This window comes from Suncus etruscus, chromosome 3 (assembly GCF_024139225.1).
Source record: "Suncus etruscus isolate mSunEtr1 chromosome 3, mSunEtr1.pri.cur, whole genome shotgun sequence".
NCBI lineage: Eukaryota > Metazoa > Chordata > Mammalia > Eulipotyphla > Soricidae > Suncus > Suncus etruscus.
The window spans coordinates 88,436,515-88,454,662 of NC_064850.1; the positions used below are offsets into that span (position 1 = coordinate 88,436,515).

The 18,148-nt window shown below is 37.4% G+C and overlaps 1 protein-coding gene across 1 annotated transcript; it reads left to right on the forward strand.

Annotated features, from left to right (window-relative positions):
* Positions 1–3,748: 3,748 nt before the first annotated feature.
* On the forward strand, positions 3,749–13,018 carry IL19 (interleukin 19). The gene is made up of 5 exons (XM_049770994.1): positions 3,749–3,898; positions 8,026–8,091; positions 11,054–11,206; positions 12,054–12,146; positions 12,868–13,018. The coding sequence occupies exons 1-5, from the start codon at positions 3,749–3,751 to the stop codon at positions 12,967–12,969; spliced, it is 564 nt and encodes a 187-aa protein (XP_049626951.1). The 3' UTR covers positions 12,970–13,018.
* Positions 13,019–18,148: the final 5,130 nt, after the last annotated feature.

An 18,148-nucleotide genomic window follows, 5' to 3' on the forward strand; every position in this document is an offset into this window, starting at 1 on the left:
TTGAAATTCGCACTATCACATGTCTGGCCTTACAGCACCCAAAGCTATGATTAACTAACAGTAGGGGGTTCTAGCACTACATATCTTTCATCTGGCTTCCTAATTACTATGTCTCTTTTCCTTCACAACCACTACACCTCCACCAATACGCAAACTGTAGCATGCTTGCAGTAGATGTGAGCACTTGCACATATTCCTCTAACTAGAACTGAGAGCATTTGATGGGACCATAGAGAATACTGAGCAGAGAGCTGGTTAATTTACATCTATTTTCATTAGACTTTAAAGAGAGCTTATATTCTCTTTGATCCAATGTTTGGGCAATTCAGAGGACACTCAACAAGTTGTTCAATTTTTTTGTGCACTTATTTTTTCTTTTAGGCTGCACCTGACAGTTCTCAGGGCTTAGTACTTTCTGTGCACCACTTGGGAATCACTCATGGCAGGCTCAGAGGACCACATATGTGTCCTACCTGCTGTACTATCTCTTTGCAAGGCTATTGATAGTTGTGGTGTAGACATAATATTTCAACATTAATCCCATATCAGTTTTCTCATATTCCATTACCCTCTCAATACCTCATCCTGCCTTCACCTTAACAGGAACATTACAAAGTGGTAGTTGCAGCTTAGATCTTATGTTTTCAGTGTTGCTGAGTCTGTATTTTGGATGTAGAGCTATACCAGACTCATATTACCAGTGTAACAGAAGCCCTAACCCCTGTTTCTCCATTATTTTACTTTCTTATCTCCTTTCCACTTGATTTCTCTCCTTCTTTATAAATTCTGGGGCCAAAGGTGATAGAAGAATCCCCCTTTATGACATTACATTTCCTTGTCCAGTTGTTCTTTATACCATAGATAAGTGAGATAATTCTGTTTGTCTTTCTTCTTCCGGCTTACTTCATTCAATATCATATCTTCAAGCTCCAGCTAGGTTGCAGCAAATTGTATAATTTCATTGTCTCTGCAATAGCATAATATTCCATTGTATATTATACCACATATTATAATCCATAATCTGTTCATCATTGGATACCTAACTTGGTTCCATTTCTTAGCTATATGTGCAGCAATGAATATGGTGTGTGCACATAAGAAATGACATCATTTGAAGTGTTGAAAAGAGGTAGACAGAGCATGAAGGGTGAATTAGAAGACTTAGTAAATATGTCAGGGGGTTAGTCCCACTGGAGACTAGCCGCAAATTTATATCTTCTATCCACTGATTCAGTGGATGACTTAGAAGCCTTTAACTTGCCTTTTACAGACAACCTTCTTTCCCTTTCCTTCCTTCCTTCCTTCCTTCCTTCCTTCCTTCCTTCCTTCCTTCCTTCCTTTCCTTCCTTCCTTCCTTCTTCCTTCCCTTCCTTCCTTCCTTCCTTCCTTCCTCCTTCCTTCCTTCCTTCCTTCTCTTCTCTTTCTTCTTTCTTTCTTTCTTTCTTTCTTTCTTCTTTCTTTCTTTCTTTCTCTTCTTTCTTTTCTTTCTTTCTTTCTTTTTCTTTCTTTCTTTCTTTTCTTTTTCTTTCTTTCTTTCTTTTTCTCTTTCTTTCTTTCTTTCTTTCTTTTCTTTCTTTCTTTCTTTCTTTCTTCTTTCTTCTTTCTTTCTCTCTCTCTTCTTTCTCTCTCTTTCTCTTTCTTCTTTCTTTCTTTCTTTCTTTCTTTCTTTTTTCTTTTCTTTCTTTCTTTCTTTCTTTCTTTCTTTCTTTCTTTCTTTCTTTCTTTCTTTCTTTCTTTCTTCTTTCTTTCTTTCTTTCTTCTCTTTCTTCTTTCTCTTTCTTTCTTCTTTCTTTTCTTCTTCTTCTTTCTTCTTTCTTTCTTTCTTCTTTCTTTCTTTTTCTTTCTTTTCTTTCTTCTTTCTTTTTCTTTCTTTTCTTTCTTCTTTCTTTCTTTCTTTCTTTCTCTTTCTTCTTTCTTTCTTTTCTTTCTTTCTTCTTTTCTCTTTTTTCTCTCTTTCTCCCTCTCTTTTTTCTTTTTCTTTCTTTCTTTCTTTCTTTTTCTTTCTTTCTCTCTTATTTCTTTCTTTCTTTTTCTTTCTTTCTTTCTTTCTTTCTTTCTTTCTTCTTTCTTTCTTTTCTTCTTTCTTTCTTTCTTTCTTTCTTTCTTTCTTTCTTCTTTCTTTCTTTCTTTTTCTTTCTTTCTTTCTTTCTTTCTTTCTTTCTTTCTTTCTTTCTTTCTTTTCTTTCTTTCTTTCTCTTTCTTTCTTTCTTTCTTTCTTCTTCTTTCTTTTCTTTCTTTCTTTTCTTTCTCTTTCTTTCTTTTCTTTCTTTCTTTCTTTCTTTCTTTCTTCTTTCTTTCTTCTTTCTTTCTTTCTTTTCTTTCTTTCTTTCTTTCTTTCTTTTCTTCTTCTTTCTTTTCTTTCTTTCTTCTTTTCTTTCTTTCTTCTTTCTTTCTTTCTTTCTTTCTTTCTTTTTTCTTTCTTTCTTCTTTCTTTCTTTCTTTCTTTCTTTCTTTCTTTCTTCTCTCTCTTTCCTTCCTTCCTTCCTCGTCCTTCCTTCCTTCCTTCCTTCCTTCCTTCCTTCCTTCCTTCCTTCCTTCCTTCCTTCCTTCCTCCTTCTTCCTTCCTTCCTTCCTTCCTTCCTTCCTTCCTTCCTTCCTTCCCTTCCTTCCTTCCTTCCTTCCTTCCTTCTTTCCTTCCTTTCTTCCTTTCTTTTCTTCCTTTCTTTTCTTTCCTCTCACCACACCTATTTGACGCACAGAGGTTACTCCTGGCTATGTGTTCAGAAATCGCTCCTGGCTTGGTGGGGGGGGGGACGACACCATGTGGAACACCAGAGGATTGAACCTCAGTTTGTCCTAGGCTAGTGCTTGCAAGGCAGACACCTCACCTCTAGCGTCACCATTCCAGCCCCTTCTTTCCCTTTTCTGTGATTGGTTATTAGGAGATATTTTATGACTCACTTTCTTATTTTCCTTAGAAGGAGAAATCTTTATAATTGACCTCAAATGGCTTAGGAAAATACACATTGAGGGTTTATTTATTTATTTATTTATTTTTAAAATGTAAACCATTATAATTTAAAAAGTTTTTATAGTTGGGTTTCAGACATACAAAGTTTCAGGACCAATTCTACCACCAGTGTCAACCTCCTTCCACCAATGTTTCTAGAGTACATCCCATGACACTCCCATCCTCGCCCTGGTGTGCCAGCATAATAGGTACTTTTTAAAGTTTGGGTCTCAGGATTTTATTGCTGTTGACTCTGGCTTGGATAATCAGTTCTATTCTTTTTTAATGTTAAATCAATGCACCTGAGACACCTTAGTGACCGTTTATCATTTTAAAAAGAAGTGTTGCCTAGTTTAGGTCAAATGTGCTATTGTTTTTTTCATCCAAATTATTTGATAGGTTTTTCAGATATTTTGCTTAATTCCTAGATCATATTGTCTGCTGTGTATTTTTCCTACTTGTTTTATTAGAAACTGCTTTTCATCCCAGTCACTCTGGAGCATTAATATAGTATTATCCACATAAATGTACTCTTTGGAACTTGTAAAAGCATTATTTTTTTTTCTGGGAATGGATGTGAATAAATGAATGGGGTATGAATGGAGAGGAGAGAGATCACAATCAACTAATTCAAGAAAACCAGAAGAAACACAAGCCATGAATATACTAAGGCTGAGGTCTCTGGTCTTGGCTGCTGTCTGCCTTATCTTGTGAAGTCCAAAAGGATACTCAGTCAAAAATCTCCTCCATGATTCTTTACCCTTGTTGGCTATTGACTTTCACCACTTTCTCTAGGACATGAAAAAACAGTGTGCTTCCTTCTGGCTTCTGGGTGCAGTTGCATTACCCTTCCTGTGTTTAGTGCATGCCCGAAGTCTTATGAGATGTCTAGTTTCCATGGATGTGCATCATATAGAAGAGAGCTTTCAAGAAATCAAAAAGGCTATTGTGAGTATGGGTTTTAGGGTGAAGGGCAAGGGGCTGTGACTTCCTTACGTATGTGTAAATTTTTATTTACAAATTTTAATTTTTATTGATTCACTGGGAATTGCAAAGTTATTGATGATTGTATTTCAAGCAAACAAAATTCCAACACGTAGCAATTCTAGTAGCAATTTTCCTACTGAAGACCATTTCACCTGTTTTTTTTTTCTTCTTCTTCTTCTTTTTTTTTTTTTTTTGCCATTTGTCATTACACTGTCTTTATTTATGTTCCAAGATTATTCTGGTCTGTCTCTCTACCTCCCAGATCCCTTAAGGTAGCAGCATATTGCAAAACTTCTGTGCAGTATTTTTCTGGCTGAGTAGTATTTTATTGTGTATATATTTCATAATTTCTTTTTCCAGTTACCTGTCTTGAGCATTTGGATAGTTTCTAGGTTTTGCTTATTGTGAATAGTACTGCAATGAATATAGGGGTGATTTGTCTTTTCTGGATTGTGTTTTGTGCCCTTTGGGTATATCACAAAGAGTACAATTTCTGGATCTTCCTTCCCATCAGCAGTGAATGGGATTCCCTTTTCCTCACCCCCCTGCTAACATGCCAACATTAGTTGTTTATGGTCTTTTCATGTTTGCTAATCTTTTGTTGTATAACGATATTTTATATTGTTTTGATTTGCATATCCCTGTTAATTAGTGATGAAGAGCATTTTTTTCATATGCCTGTAAGCCATTCATTTGTCTTTGAAGAAGGAAGTTTTTGTTCATCTCTTCTTATTTTTTGAATGATTGGATGTTTGGTTCTTGTAAAGTTCTGCCAGTGTTGTATATGTCTTGGATAGTAATCTTTTATCAAATGAGTAGTAGGCAAATATTTTCTCCAGTGTGCAAGTGTCTTTGTAATTTGTTCACCACTTTCTTTGAGGTGAGAATCTTCTCAATTTACATACTCCTATTTGTTTACCTTTGCATCCACTTCCTTGACACTTTAAAAGATGCCTCTAACTTCATTCATGTAGACCTTCTGCTTAGGTTTTCCTCAATGTAACATGGATTTTGGTTTGGTATTAAGGTCTTCAATTCATTTTGCTTTAACTTTTGTGATGGTTCTAGAAGAAGATTGAATTGCTTTTATGCTTATAAACAGACCAGTCTTTACCCAACCCCACTTATTGAAGAGTCTTTCTTTATTTTTTTAATTTTTTTATTTAAAAACTTTATTACATACATGATTGTGTTGGGGTTTCAGTCATGTAAGAACACCACCCATCACCAGTGCAACATGTCCCATAACCAATGTCCCAATCTCCCTCTCCACCAACCACCGCCCGCAGTACGCTAGACAGGCCTTTTTATTTCCTCGTAACTTCTCATTATTAGGATAGTTCAAAATGTAGTTATTTCTCTAACTAAACTCATCCTGTTTGTGGTGAGCTTCACTGAGGTGAGCTGTTAACTTCCAGCTCTGTCTCTTTTTGTGTCTGAAAGTTATTATTGCAAGAATGTCTTTCATTTTTCTTAAAACCCATAGATGAGTGAGACCATTCGCATCTTTCTCTCTCTCTCTTTGACTTATTTCATCAGCATATAAATTCCATGTACATCCATGTATAGGAAAATTTCATGACTTCATCTCTCCTGACAGCTGCATAATATTCCATTGTGTATATGTATCACAGTTTCTTTAGCCATTCATCTGTTGAAGGGTATCTTGGCTGTTTCCAGAGTCTTGCTATGGTAAATAGTGCTGCAATGAATATAGGTGTTGAAGAGTCTTTCCTTGCTCTACTTTATACCTTTTTTTAAATTTTTGATTTTGATTTTTTTGTTTGTTTTTGGGTCACACCTGGCAGTGCTCAGGGGTTACTACTGGTTCTATGCTCAGAAATTGCTCCTGGCAGGCTCAGGGAACCATATGGGATGCCGGGGTTCTAACCACCATCCTTCTGCATGCAAGGCAAACACCTTACCTCCATGCTATCTCTCTGGCCCCATTACTTTATACCTTTTTTGCTCCTTTATCATATTTAACTGTACACCTGAGATTTAGTCTCTGGATTATTTAATTATATTACATTGATCTGAGGGTCTGTCCTGATTCCAAAATTATGCCATTTTAATTACTATAGCTTTGTAGTACAATTTGAAGTTAGGGTAAGTGATATCTCACATCTTTCCCCCTAGAATTACTCTGGCTATTGGGGTGGAGTATTCTTTTAAATTAATTTTAGAATTTTTTGATCTATTTCTTTGAAAATTTCATGGGTTTCCTTGTAAGGACTACATTGAATCTGTATAATACTTTGGAGTGTACAGCCATTTTGGCAATATCCCAGGCCATTAACAGGAATATTCTATTCCACATGCCTTCTTTTATTTCCTTTAGTATTTTGTATAAGACTTTCACTTTTTATGTTAATCTAACTCTCAGGTAGTTGCTTTTTTCTGAGGTATAATTGTCAATGATATATATATTTTTAAAATTTCTCTACCTTTTATTTCATTATTTGCTCAGGGCTTACTCCTGGCTTTCCACTCAGAGGTCACTTCTTGAGTGCATAATTCTCCCTAGAGCATCACACAGATTTTATGGACAAGTCCCACTGGTGGGCTCAAGGAACTCCATGGGATGCTGATGTGCAAGACAAGCCCTCTACTCTTCCCAACCCCTGTACTATCACTGTGGATGCATATTGATTTGTAGCCCTTCCACTTTACTGTAGAGTAAATCTAATTCTTCTAGGAGAATTTTTTTTGTAGAGTCTTTGGGGACTTTATTAAGTATACTGTCCTGTGATACACAAATAGTGAGAGTTTGACTTTATCTATTTGGATGCCCTTAATAATCTCTTACCTAGTTGCTATGAACAAGGTCTTTCAATACTGTATATTCAAAGTATTGAATATTAATGGAAGTATTGAATACTATTAATATTGAATAGTAGCAGTGAGAAAAGGTACCTTTATTTATGTGCCTGGTCCTTAGACAAAAGTCTTTTAGATTTTCCCCATTAAGTTTCCTGAAGGCTTGTTGTAAATGGCTTAGACAATGTTGAGGAAGGTGCTTCAACTCCAATTTTATTGAGTTTTTTTTTTTTATCATGAATTAATTCTAGATCTTGTCAAATGTTTTCTTTCTCTGGCTATGCACTCTGAAATCATTCCTGTTGGTCTCAGGAGGCCATATTGGAAGCTGAGGATTGAGTAGATGCTTTACCTGCTGTACTGTCATATTGGCATCCATGGAGTCCACCAATTTTATCCTCAGCTCCTGTAACTCTGTTACTAAGATATTTAATTGAATTTTTATTTTAACTACCAAATTTGTTAGTTTTGATTCAAGTTTTCTCATATTTTCTTGTGTTTTATTGGTTGGCTGTACTACTGTTTTCTTGAACTCATTGAACATCCTCAACCTTTCCTCTCTAAATTTATTATCTGAAGGATTATGAATAGTACTGATTGTTACTACTGGTTGAGTCTTCAAGGTTAGGGTCTTCAATTATTAAATGTTGTGGGGTTCTGCCCTGCTTTCCCCTTGTGCTTGTTGTGTTTTTTTCTAATTCACTGTTTGTGCTCCCACTCCTAGTGCTGTGGAGCTGTCCATGCTTTCCTTGTTAAAGCAATTTAACCAGATTTGTTATTACTAACTAGTTGTTTAGAGTTCTGCTTACTGAAAAAAATCCAGACTTTTGATATCATTGAAACTGCCACGATTACATCTGTAATTTAATTTTTTTTTTTTTTTTTTACTAACATCACTACTCATGTGTGTTGCAGTGTGACTAGGTGACTGGAGTTAGGATGTCAAATATATGTCCCCTCTGAGATATAGAGGAATGAAGCACTGTGTGGCCACATTAGCAGCCATCCACTTTTCACCATTCTTGATATGAATTAGGTCACGGATGACATGAACTTCAGTGGTCTGTTGGGGGCTGAGTGCAGGGAGAAAGGTTCACAGACTAGGGAAAAAGATATGGAACCTGACGGGACCAAATGGGTAGAGTTCCTTACCTTATTTCTTACCTTGAAGAGCAAATTTTTTTCTTTATATTTTGTGTACAGTGTCAGGAGGACAATAAAATATTTATTGCTTGTGTTTATTTGTTTATTCCTGTTTTTCTCCATAGCAAGCTAAGGATACTTTCCAGAATATTACCATCTTGGCCACATCAGAAACTTTGAAGAATATTCAGGTATCAGCTTTTGTCTACTTTTTCTTTAATTGTTATATTTTTATCGTAAAGTATTTCTGGGCTTAAAAAATCTGCTCTGTCTTCGTTCTCCCAATTTTCTGTATTCCATATGCTTTAGGGTAGTGTTCAACTGTTTTCCAAAAATGGTCCCCTCCCAACCTTGCTTCCTGTCTGTGGCCTCCTTGTATATACTGTATGGTGTCCTAGTTTCCAATTACTTCTCATTATATGATCTTTAAAATTTACTTGAATTTAAATAACATGTATCACATAATTGACTTTAACATATTTGCTTCCAGAAAAGAGAGCAAAATGATTTAAAAATTTCTAATTTAAACCATTTTTATTTACATAGTATTCATAGTTGGATTTTAGACATACAACCCCACCAACTAGTGTCAACCTCCCTCCACCAATGTACCCAGAGTGCATCCCATGCTACCACCACCCATTCTAGACTGCCAGCATAACAGATCTGTTTTTAATTTTAATTTAATCTGTTGTTAAAGTTTGAGCCTCATGATTTTATGTTGTTAACTCTGGCTTAGTGTTGCAAATCAGCCCTTGATTGGGCTGGCTGATGGAGGGATGGAGAATGAGGTCTTTCTCCTCCAGCTCAGACCACAAGTCTGCTACCCTGTTCAGCCGGCAGTTCTGAGGTGATGGCGGCGGGTAGAAAGTTAACAGGCATTCAGGTTTCAGAAGATATCAGCTTTATTCAGTGGATAAGGCTGAAGCATAAAGCCCCAGAATCAGTCTCCGAAAAAAAGCCCCTGCCTTCCACAGACTCTTGCTTTTATACACCAGAATCAGGTACCACCCTAGGGTGGGAGCAAAATGCCAGGTGACACCCTAGGCTGGGCAAAATTATTGATTAGGATAGGGTCAGTAAGATAATAATCTTATGGAAATGTTTTCATATATAACAGCTTAGATATTTAGCTCTGTCCTTTTTGTACCTGACTTCTTAGCCCCTTTCCCCTGTCTTTTCTTATTTATCTTATTTTGGGGCGGGGGTTTGGGTCACACCCAGCAGTGCTCAGGGGTTATTCCTGGCTCTATGCTCAGAAATTGGCTCGGGGACCATATGGGATGCCGGGATTTGAACCACCATCATTCTTCATGCAAGGCAAATGCCTTACCTTCATGCTATCTCTTCGGCCTCTCTTATTTATCTTTTTATTTGTCCACTCAATTTATTTCCTTCTCCTCACAATACTCTTGGACTGAGAGTGTTCTCAATAACCTCCATTTTAATGGGAACAAAATTATTTAAAAAAAAATAGGAAGAAAAAGGAAGAAAAGAGAAGAAAGAAAAAAAATGTATAGTGACAAGCAAATTTGTGAAAATCATTGTATCTCAAATTTAGTCATTAAGTTGTTGGCAGAAGGTTTTGATAGCTCTTATTGCTAGTTGTTCATTCTGTTATTTATTTATTTATTTATTTATTTATTTATTTATTTATTTTTGGTTTTTTGGGCCACACCCGTTATATGCTCAGGCAGGGGTTACTCCTGGCTACGCGCTCAGAAATTGCTCCTGGCTTGGGGGGACCATATGGGACGCCGGGGGATCGAACCGTGGTCCTTTCCTTGGCTAGCGCTTGTAAGGCAGACACCTTACCTCTAGTGCCACCTCGCCGGCCCCTCATTCTGTTATTTAATTTGTTTCTGGACATTAAGTGACTTCAAGAGGGGGAGAGATAGACATCGAATAGTCTCACTCATCTATGAGTTTTAAGAAAAAGTAAAGACATTGAAATAATTCCCAGAGATTCGGGCTGGAAGGACCGGCTCAGGATGTGAAGCTCACCACAAGGAGTGATAAGTGCAGTTGGAGAAATAGCTATGCTGAAAACTATCGTGACAATGTCATTGAGTGAGGGATATAGAAAGCCTGTCTTGAATACAGGCAGGGGTAGGGGAGGAGGAGATGGGGAATTGTTGGTGGGAAGGTTGTACTGGTGAAGTGGGTTTTTTTTTTTTTTTTTATGACTGAAACCCAAGGACAATCATGTTTGTAAATGTGTTTAAATAAAGATATTACTGGGAAAAAAAGTGACTTCAGCTACACACTGGTATCTGAAATGGTATGTTCCTATGGGGATAATGGTATTAAAAAAATGAAGTTGTCATGCAGCTGTTAATGTGGCCATGTGGTCCAGGAATTCAAAGCACTATTACTGATACTGCGACTTTAGTAGGACATGTTTTTTGGCTGCCAGATCTCCCAGAAGTATGAAAAGGTGGAGAGGATACCCACACTTACTCCAAACATGTCCTGATGATCTGAACCCTAATACCAGCATACCTGGAGTTTGGTCATATTACTGTCTCTGCAGAGAACCATAGAGGAGTGATAAAGCAGGGCCTTAGGCATGAGGTGATTATGGAAGATGGATGTGACAGGAGTAGCTTTGGCAAAGTGTGAGGTGTGGCCTTTTCCTTTCCTCCCAAGATTGCCACCTTCCAGCTGTGTGGCAGGAGGATTCATTATTTTTTTATAAAAATATATTTAATATTGAATCTAATATCTAATACAATATATTTATGAATTATGGCTTGGTTTATATCTCTTTCAAGAACAGAGTGAGTCTCTAGAGCTGGCCCAGAGTAGACATGGTGACTGCCTCATTTTATGATTTTGTTACCCTTTGTAATATCCTGGGAGTCCTGAGGAAGCCTTATGAATCTTCACTGAGGAATGCTGTTTTAGGGCTCTCACTTACTAATAGATTTTTGTCTTAGCTGTGTCTCAGATTTTGGATTTCCTGACAGGTTTTAAAAGAGGACCAACTATAAAGAACTTAATGGGAGTGTCACACATTGAAATGGGATAGGATGTCTGCATTTTCAATACTTATGTGTAGCTCTTTGTTTCCTTTACCTCTACTCAAATAGACTGATTTCTAAGACGGTAAGAGAAGAGATATCTGAGACTTACTCTAATTTGTATCTGTAGCCCTCAGATGTGTGCTGCATGACCAAGAACCTCCTGGCATTTTATGTGGACAGAGTATTCAAGGATCACCAGGAGTTAAATCCCCACATACTGAGAAAAATCAGCAGCATTGCAAACTCTTTCCTCTACTTGCACAAGACTCTACTACAGTGTGTGAGTAATCATGCTAGGATTTTAATATCTTTTCCTTTTTTCTCCATGGGAATACCAAGGTCGTGCTGACCCTAGTAGAACTTTTAACATAGTCAGGAGTTCAAGAAAATTAATTTCTGGAAGAATTATTGAGAATATTACCCTGATCCTCCCTTCTGCTTATTCCTTACCAGATCTGTTTTTTTCTCATGAACAATTTATCTGGAGTGACCACTTAGGTCAAAGTAAACCTTAAGCAATGGTAGAGACTTGTCAAGGATCCCATCTTAAGCATTTCTCTAGTTCTTTATTTCTGGCTCTCTAGTCTCCATATCAATTAGCTGTAGGTTGTTTCCAGGTTTAGCCAATGCTTGAGGTAGTGGTTATGATCAAAACAAATATTAGATACTAAAACAAAACAAACCAATGTAAACTTTGGTCCAATGTAAACTTTGGAGAAATCTGTGCCAATCATTTTCTATGTGACTTTATGGTAAGTTATTTCACCTCTCTCTACTCCCCATGATAAAATTATTAGAAATTTTTATCAATGAAGAAAGAGGAACTAACTTGATTCATTTAAACAATTACTTAATTAATCTAATAAATATATTAAGAACCCCCCAAATGCCACATTTACATAGTGATGATAGACAGATTCTTGATCCTTTCACTCTGGCAGGCTGTAAATTCATATAAAACAAAGGACTCATCAAATAAAGGATGAATCTGTAAGTAGATCTTGCCCTCCTCTGCTATTCCAAACTGAGTTTTCTAACTTGTGTTTCACTTGTGAGAAAGAAAATGCCAATCTACATATGGGGAGGTTACACTAAACATGAGCTATTGTAGCAAGGTCCTCTGATAGGTGTTGCCTTTTTCATACCAGGAGCAGAGGCGGTGTCACTGTAGACCAGAAATCATCAATGCAACCAGAACCATTCACAACAACTACAGTGAGGTAAGGGCTAAGTTATAGGTGACAGAAAGAATAAGCCTGACTGTGTCAACCCTTTAGCCTCATCTCAACTCAAATTCTTTGTCTTCACCCAGCATGCATTTAGAGAATGTTATGTATCTACAAAGATGTGTGTCTTACCTCATGTATTAATTTCTTGAACTCTTTATCAAATTTCCACCATTTTATTATACTATCACATGTTAGACCTAAAAGGTAGTAGATTGGTACTAATTAGTTTGGTACTAATGATGATCAATGATTCCTATGGAAATCTAAGCTGGAGTAACAAAGCATGTTACAAACCAGGTGTAGGTAACACCACTAATATTCTATATAGAGAGGCCAAAGGTGGCGCTAGAGGTAAGGTGTCTGCCTTGGAAGCACTAGCCACGGAAGGACCGAGGTTCAATCCCCCGGTGTCTCATATGGTCCCCCCAACCCAGGGGCAATTTCTGAGTGCTTAGCCTGGAGTAACCCCTGAGCATCAAATGGGTGTGGCCCAAAACACCAAAAAAATTCTATATAGTGAGAAAAGAACAATTATTTTCAGGTGGATGTATGTAAATATATTAAATTAATATCACAAATATAGTAATGTACATAATTAATTGAAGGAACTAATTACAAATATATTTAATGCTCCCCTCTAGAACATGTAGAAAGTGTTATAAAATTATTCAGATTAGAAATGGAGATTCTTATATAATTTTATTTGTTTCAGTTGGAGGTCCCATCAGCTGCTATTAAATCTCTGGGAGAACTTGATGTCCTTCTAGCCTGGATTCACAAGAACCATCAAGAAACATCTACTGTTGAGCAATAAGAGTCTTAATTGCCTTGGGATGAAGAGTCCCTGAAAGATTTTCAGTGGTCTTTCTCATATTTAATTTTAATAGGGTAGGATGAATGGAAAGCCCACTTTTTATGCTATTAAGGGCTTTCATTTTTTGAGAAAAGTTCTGCTGATTTATAACTTCTGGGACTGAATACTATAAGAAAAAACCTTAAATAGATTTTATTCTTTATCTGTAAGTCCTACTGGCTGGTACCAGTTTATTGTCATATTAATGATGAACTATGTATATGGATGAACTATGAATGATCTTGTGGAGGGAAAGGTTAGGCTCCTCCCTAATTTATTGTGAAATTATTTATCCCAAGTGTGTGATGTAAGTGAATTGAAGTGAATTGAATGTGAGTGAATTGTAGTGCATATTGTACTGACTAATGTTTTCTGAATAAAGTTCTGGTTTTTACCCATTAGTGGAAGTCTTCTGATTCAGAGGATTATAAGTGGAAACTAATAGATTTAAATGGTATTTAAAGAACTGAGGGCATGTGAAGGGGTGACCATGTTATCAATGCTTGTATAGGATGACAGGAACTGGGATATGTGCAAGAGGATGGCAGGACATAGCAGAAACATTGTAGGGCCAAGTGAGGCAGCAGGGAGATTAGCATAAACTCTAGGGTTTAAGAAGGCCTCAGGAGCAACATGATGTTGATATGTACTCTTTGCTTTCACCAGAGCTCTCTGTGAGGGAGGAGACCAGCTCAAATACAAGCCTGACTAGTGACCACTGATCATGAGGTGGGGGGGAATGGCACCCCTTTTTGTGTTGTCCTTCCTCATCTCTGAAACAATGTCTCTGTTGCTTTCACCTCAAAGAAAATCCCCAGAACAGTTGCTCTGCAGGGTTCCATCTGCCAGTAGGTCTGACAATGCCACAGGGGGAAATCCAACACTTGATATGTGCTTTTAATTTTTGTTTGTTTGTTTTTGTGCCACACCCAGAGGTGCTTAGGGGTTACTTTTGGTTCTGCGTTCAAAAATTGCTCCTGGCAGTCTTGGGGGACCATATGGAATGCCGAGGATCAAACCTGGGTATGTCCCTGGTCAACCACGTGCAAGGCAAAAGCCCTTCCACTATGCTATTTGATATGTGATTTTTTTAGAGTAACTGATTAAGTATCTTGAAAAGAGAAGTGTCTAGATCACCATTTTTCTCAGAGTACAGGGAGGAGAAGCAAGAAATAGATTGAGGGGAGGAGGAGAAAGATAGATGAGAAATAGTTGGGAGCATGGGTCAAGGGAATTCAAGTACACTGGTGGTTTTTAGGAATGACTGAGCTAGCTATCCAAATCACATTGTTAACAACACTGAAATTATGAGACTGAGAATTTTTTATTATAAAATATATTTATTTAAGCACTATGGTTACAAACATATTCATAGTTGCATTCCTGTCTTTGAGACAGGCATTCTATTTCCTTCACTCACTACCATTATCATGATAGTTGTTAGTGTAGTTGTTTCTCTAACTGCACTCATCATTCTTTGTGGTAAGCTTCATATCATGAGACAGTCCTTCCAGTCCTCATCTTTATTGTCTCTGGGTAGTATTACAATATTGTCTTTTATTTTTCTTAAATCCCACAAATGAGTGAGACTATTCTGTGTCTCTCTCCCTCTGACTAATTTCACTCAGCATAATAGATTCCGTGTACATCCATGTATAGGAAAATTTCATGACTTCATCTCTCCTGATGGTTACATAATATTCCACTGTGTAAATGTACCACAGTTTCTTTAGCCGTTCATCTGTTGAAGGGCATTTTGGTTGTTTCCAGAGTCTGGCTATTGTAAACAGTGCTGCAATAAATATAGGTGTGAGAAAGGGATTTTTGTATTGGATTTTTATGTTCTTAGATATATCCCTAGGAGTGATATAGCCAGATCAAATGGGAGCTCAATTTCCAGTTTTTTGAGGAATCTCCATATTGTTTTCCATAAGGGTTGGACTACCAGCAATGAATGAGACTTCCTTTCTCCCCACATCCCTGCCAGCATTGGTTGTTCTTGTTCTTTGTGATGTGTGCCAGTCTCTGTGGTGTGAGATTGTACCACAGTTTATTTAGCCACTCATCTTTTGTCAGGAATCTGGGTTGTTTCTAGATTCTGGCTATTGTAAATAGAGCTGCAATGAACATAGGTGTTCAGAGTGCATTTTTGTATTGTGTTTTTTTGTTCCTATGGTATATCGCTAGGAGTGGTATAGTGGGATCACATAGGAGCTCATTTTTCAGTTTTTGGAGGAATCTCCATATTGTTTTCCAGAAAGCCTGGACTAGATGGCATTGCCATGAATGATAGTTCCTTTCTCCCCACATCCCTGCTAGCACTGATTGTCCTTGTTCTTTGTGATGTGTACCAGAGACTGAGAATTTTTAACATTTGGACTTAAAATGACCCCTGTCAAGATGGCAGGCAGGGATGGGGGATGCTAAGGAGGAGTGATATGGGTAGCCACCTGACAACATTGGTGGAAGGAATTTGATACTGCTGGTGGGATAGGTGCTGGAACACTGTACATCTATAACTTAGATCTGATAGCTTTGTAAACTGTGGTGCTTTAAAAAAGAGAGAGAGAAAAAAAATCACAACAATTCTCCCACATTTCCCACAAGTGAGAATTTAGTGAAATAACCTATTCAAAGTAACGGCTAGGAAAAAAGTCAACTTGGAATATACTGCTGACCTGCTAAACTCACATTTAGATGAGGAAAGGGAGACAAGTAATTCTTAGAAAAGAAGAGTTGGAAACATTTGCTGTAAGTACAGCAACCCTGAATGAAATACTAAATGTCCACTAATATAAAAAATAGCCGATTATAGAAGCGACAATCCCTTCCAATAAAATGGCAACACAATCCCTTACACTAATCATATCACTGCATCTGTGATGTAAATCAGCCCAAAGGAGGAGGTAAGGAGACAGAAAAGTGACATGATTCATTATAGAAGAAGTTCATTACAGTTCTTTCTGCCTGCTCCTTCTGGAATGCTCTCTTGACAGAGAGCAGAACAAAGTCAGACCATTTCTCAAAGACCCCTATTCCTCCCTATGCTTCCACAAACATGCAGTTATATATGCAGTTACCTGAATATTTTCTTTTCTCGAATTACAAGATCAGGATCATAGGCATGACAATACAATTCAAACTGTAGGTTGGTTGTGTTGGGGAGGAACCTAAAATGTTATTGCTTACCTTGAAAATCAATATTTTGTGGCACTCACTGAACAATCTTTTCAACATGTCTCTCCTGCTCTGTTGTTTTGGTGAGCCCTGTTTCAAAATTATTTAGACACTCCCACTCCTCCTCACCCTTCTAAGTAGTGGTGTACAGGGTTTTGAAGTTCTATCTCTCCTCCTTTTCGAGTGTGAGATGACTCCCTTGCTCCTTCAAAAGAGTAAGCACGGTTGGGGCTGGAGAGATAGCACAACACTAAGGCATTTGCCTTGCATGCGACCGAACAGGGAGGAACCCAGTTTGATTCCGGCATCCCATATGGTCCCCCAAGCTTGACCAGGAGCGATTTCTAAGCACAGAGGAAGGAGTAATCCCCTTAGCATTGCCAGGTGTGGCCCCAAAACCAACCAACCAACCAACCAATCAATCAATAAACTGCAAAAAAAAAAAAAAAAAAGATTAAGCTCCCAGGTTTTCGTCATGGTTTATTACATTGCAGGATCCTCAACTCACTACGTTTGTTAAGCCTAATAGGGTGATAAGGTGACTCTTCTAGGGAAATGTAGATTTCATATCAGTGACACAAAGGAGAGTACTAATTGTGCCTCCAAATTGGGTGTACTCATCAATCTTGATCACCAGGGGGCATCCATGGCTAGCACAATTTTTTTTTTAAATTATTTTTAATCACTGAACTACAACATTACTTGTCAGTAAGTTTTAGGTATGTAATATTCCAACACGATTTCTTCATTATTTTCCTTGTTTTTCTCCCACCTTTCTAGCCTTCATGTAGTGAACAGGCTATTTCCTTTCAACCGTTGTCTAGTGTTCCCTTCCGTAACTTACTCTTCAACTCCTGGCAATAGTGGCGAGCTTCCTACTGAAAAACAGTTCAAGTGCTCTTCCTTTCTATTTGGATTTCTTTTTTAAATTTCCTTACAAAGATTCTCTATATTCCATAGATAAGAGAGATAATTCTGTGTCTGTCTCTCACCCTCTGACTAACTAAACATGATAGTCTCCAGATCCACCATGTAGGAGCAAATTATTTGACTTTACATTTTCTTACTATGAGTAGTACTACACTGTGTATATGTACTATAGTTTCTTTATCCAGTTATCTGTTGTTGGGATTTGAGGTGTTCCTAGATTTTGGCTACTGTGAATAGTGTTGCAATAAACATAGGAATGCAAATGTGTTTTCCACATTGTGCTTTTGGACCCTTAGGGAGTGGGATTGCTGGGTCTTATGGAAGCTCAATTAAGTATTTTGAGTAATTGACTATATTAACTTCAAAAAGGCTGGTCAGTCAGCATTCCTGCCAACAATTAATGAGAGAACCCTTTTCCCCTCACCATAAATAACACTGCTTGTTCTTTTTGATGAGTGTCAATCTCTGTGATGTTAGGTGGTATTTCCATTGTTTTGATGTGCATTTCCCCGATAATTGGTGATATAGTGCATTTTATATACTCTTTGGTAATTTGTATATCTCTGTTGAGGAAGTTATGTTCATGTCTTCTTTTCCTTTTATATGGGTAGGTTTATTTCTTTTAGAGTTCTACAAGTGCTTTATAATACATATTAGATATTAACCCTTTATGGAAAGAATGGTAGTCAAATAGATTTTCCCAGTCTGTGGGCTATCTTTGTATATTGGCCATCATTTCTTTTGAGGTACAGAAGGTTCTTTTGGGGGGAGAGAGCACAACCAGCAGTGTAGAAGGATTACTACAAGCTCAGAGCTCAGGAATCATGTCTGGATGTTCTCGGGGACCAGATAGGATGCTGTGAATCAAACATAGGATGGCTGTTTTCAAGGCAAGCATCCTACCTGCCATATTATTGCTTCATTCCCAAGGAGTGAAAGCTACTTAATTTAATATAGTACCATTTGTTTATCATTGGTTTTGCTTGGTCAGAGGTAGCTCATCTTTATTTCTTATTTTTAAATAATAATAATA

Coding starts and splice junctions, on each gene's coding strand:
- IL19 (XM_049770994.1), top strand. CDS start 3,749: ATGAAAAAACAGTGTGCTTCCTTCTGGCTTCTGGGTGCAGTTGCATTA. Junction 3,899..8,025: donor AAGAAATCAAAAAGGCTATT/GTGAGTATGGGT, acceptor TTTTCTCCATAG/CAAGCTAAGGATACTTTCCA. Junction 12,147..12,867: donor TTCACAACAACTACAGTGAG/GTAAGGGCTAAG, acceptor TATTTGTTTCAG/TTGGAGGTCCCATCAGCTGC.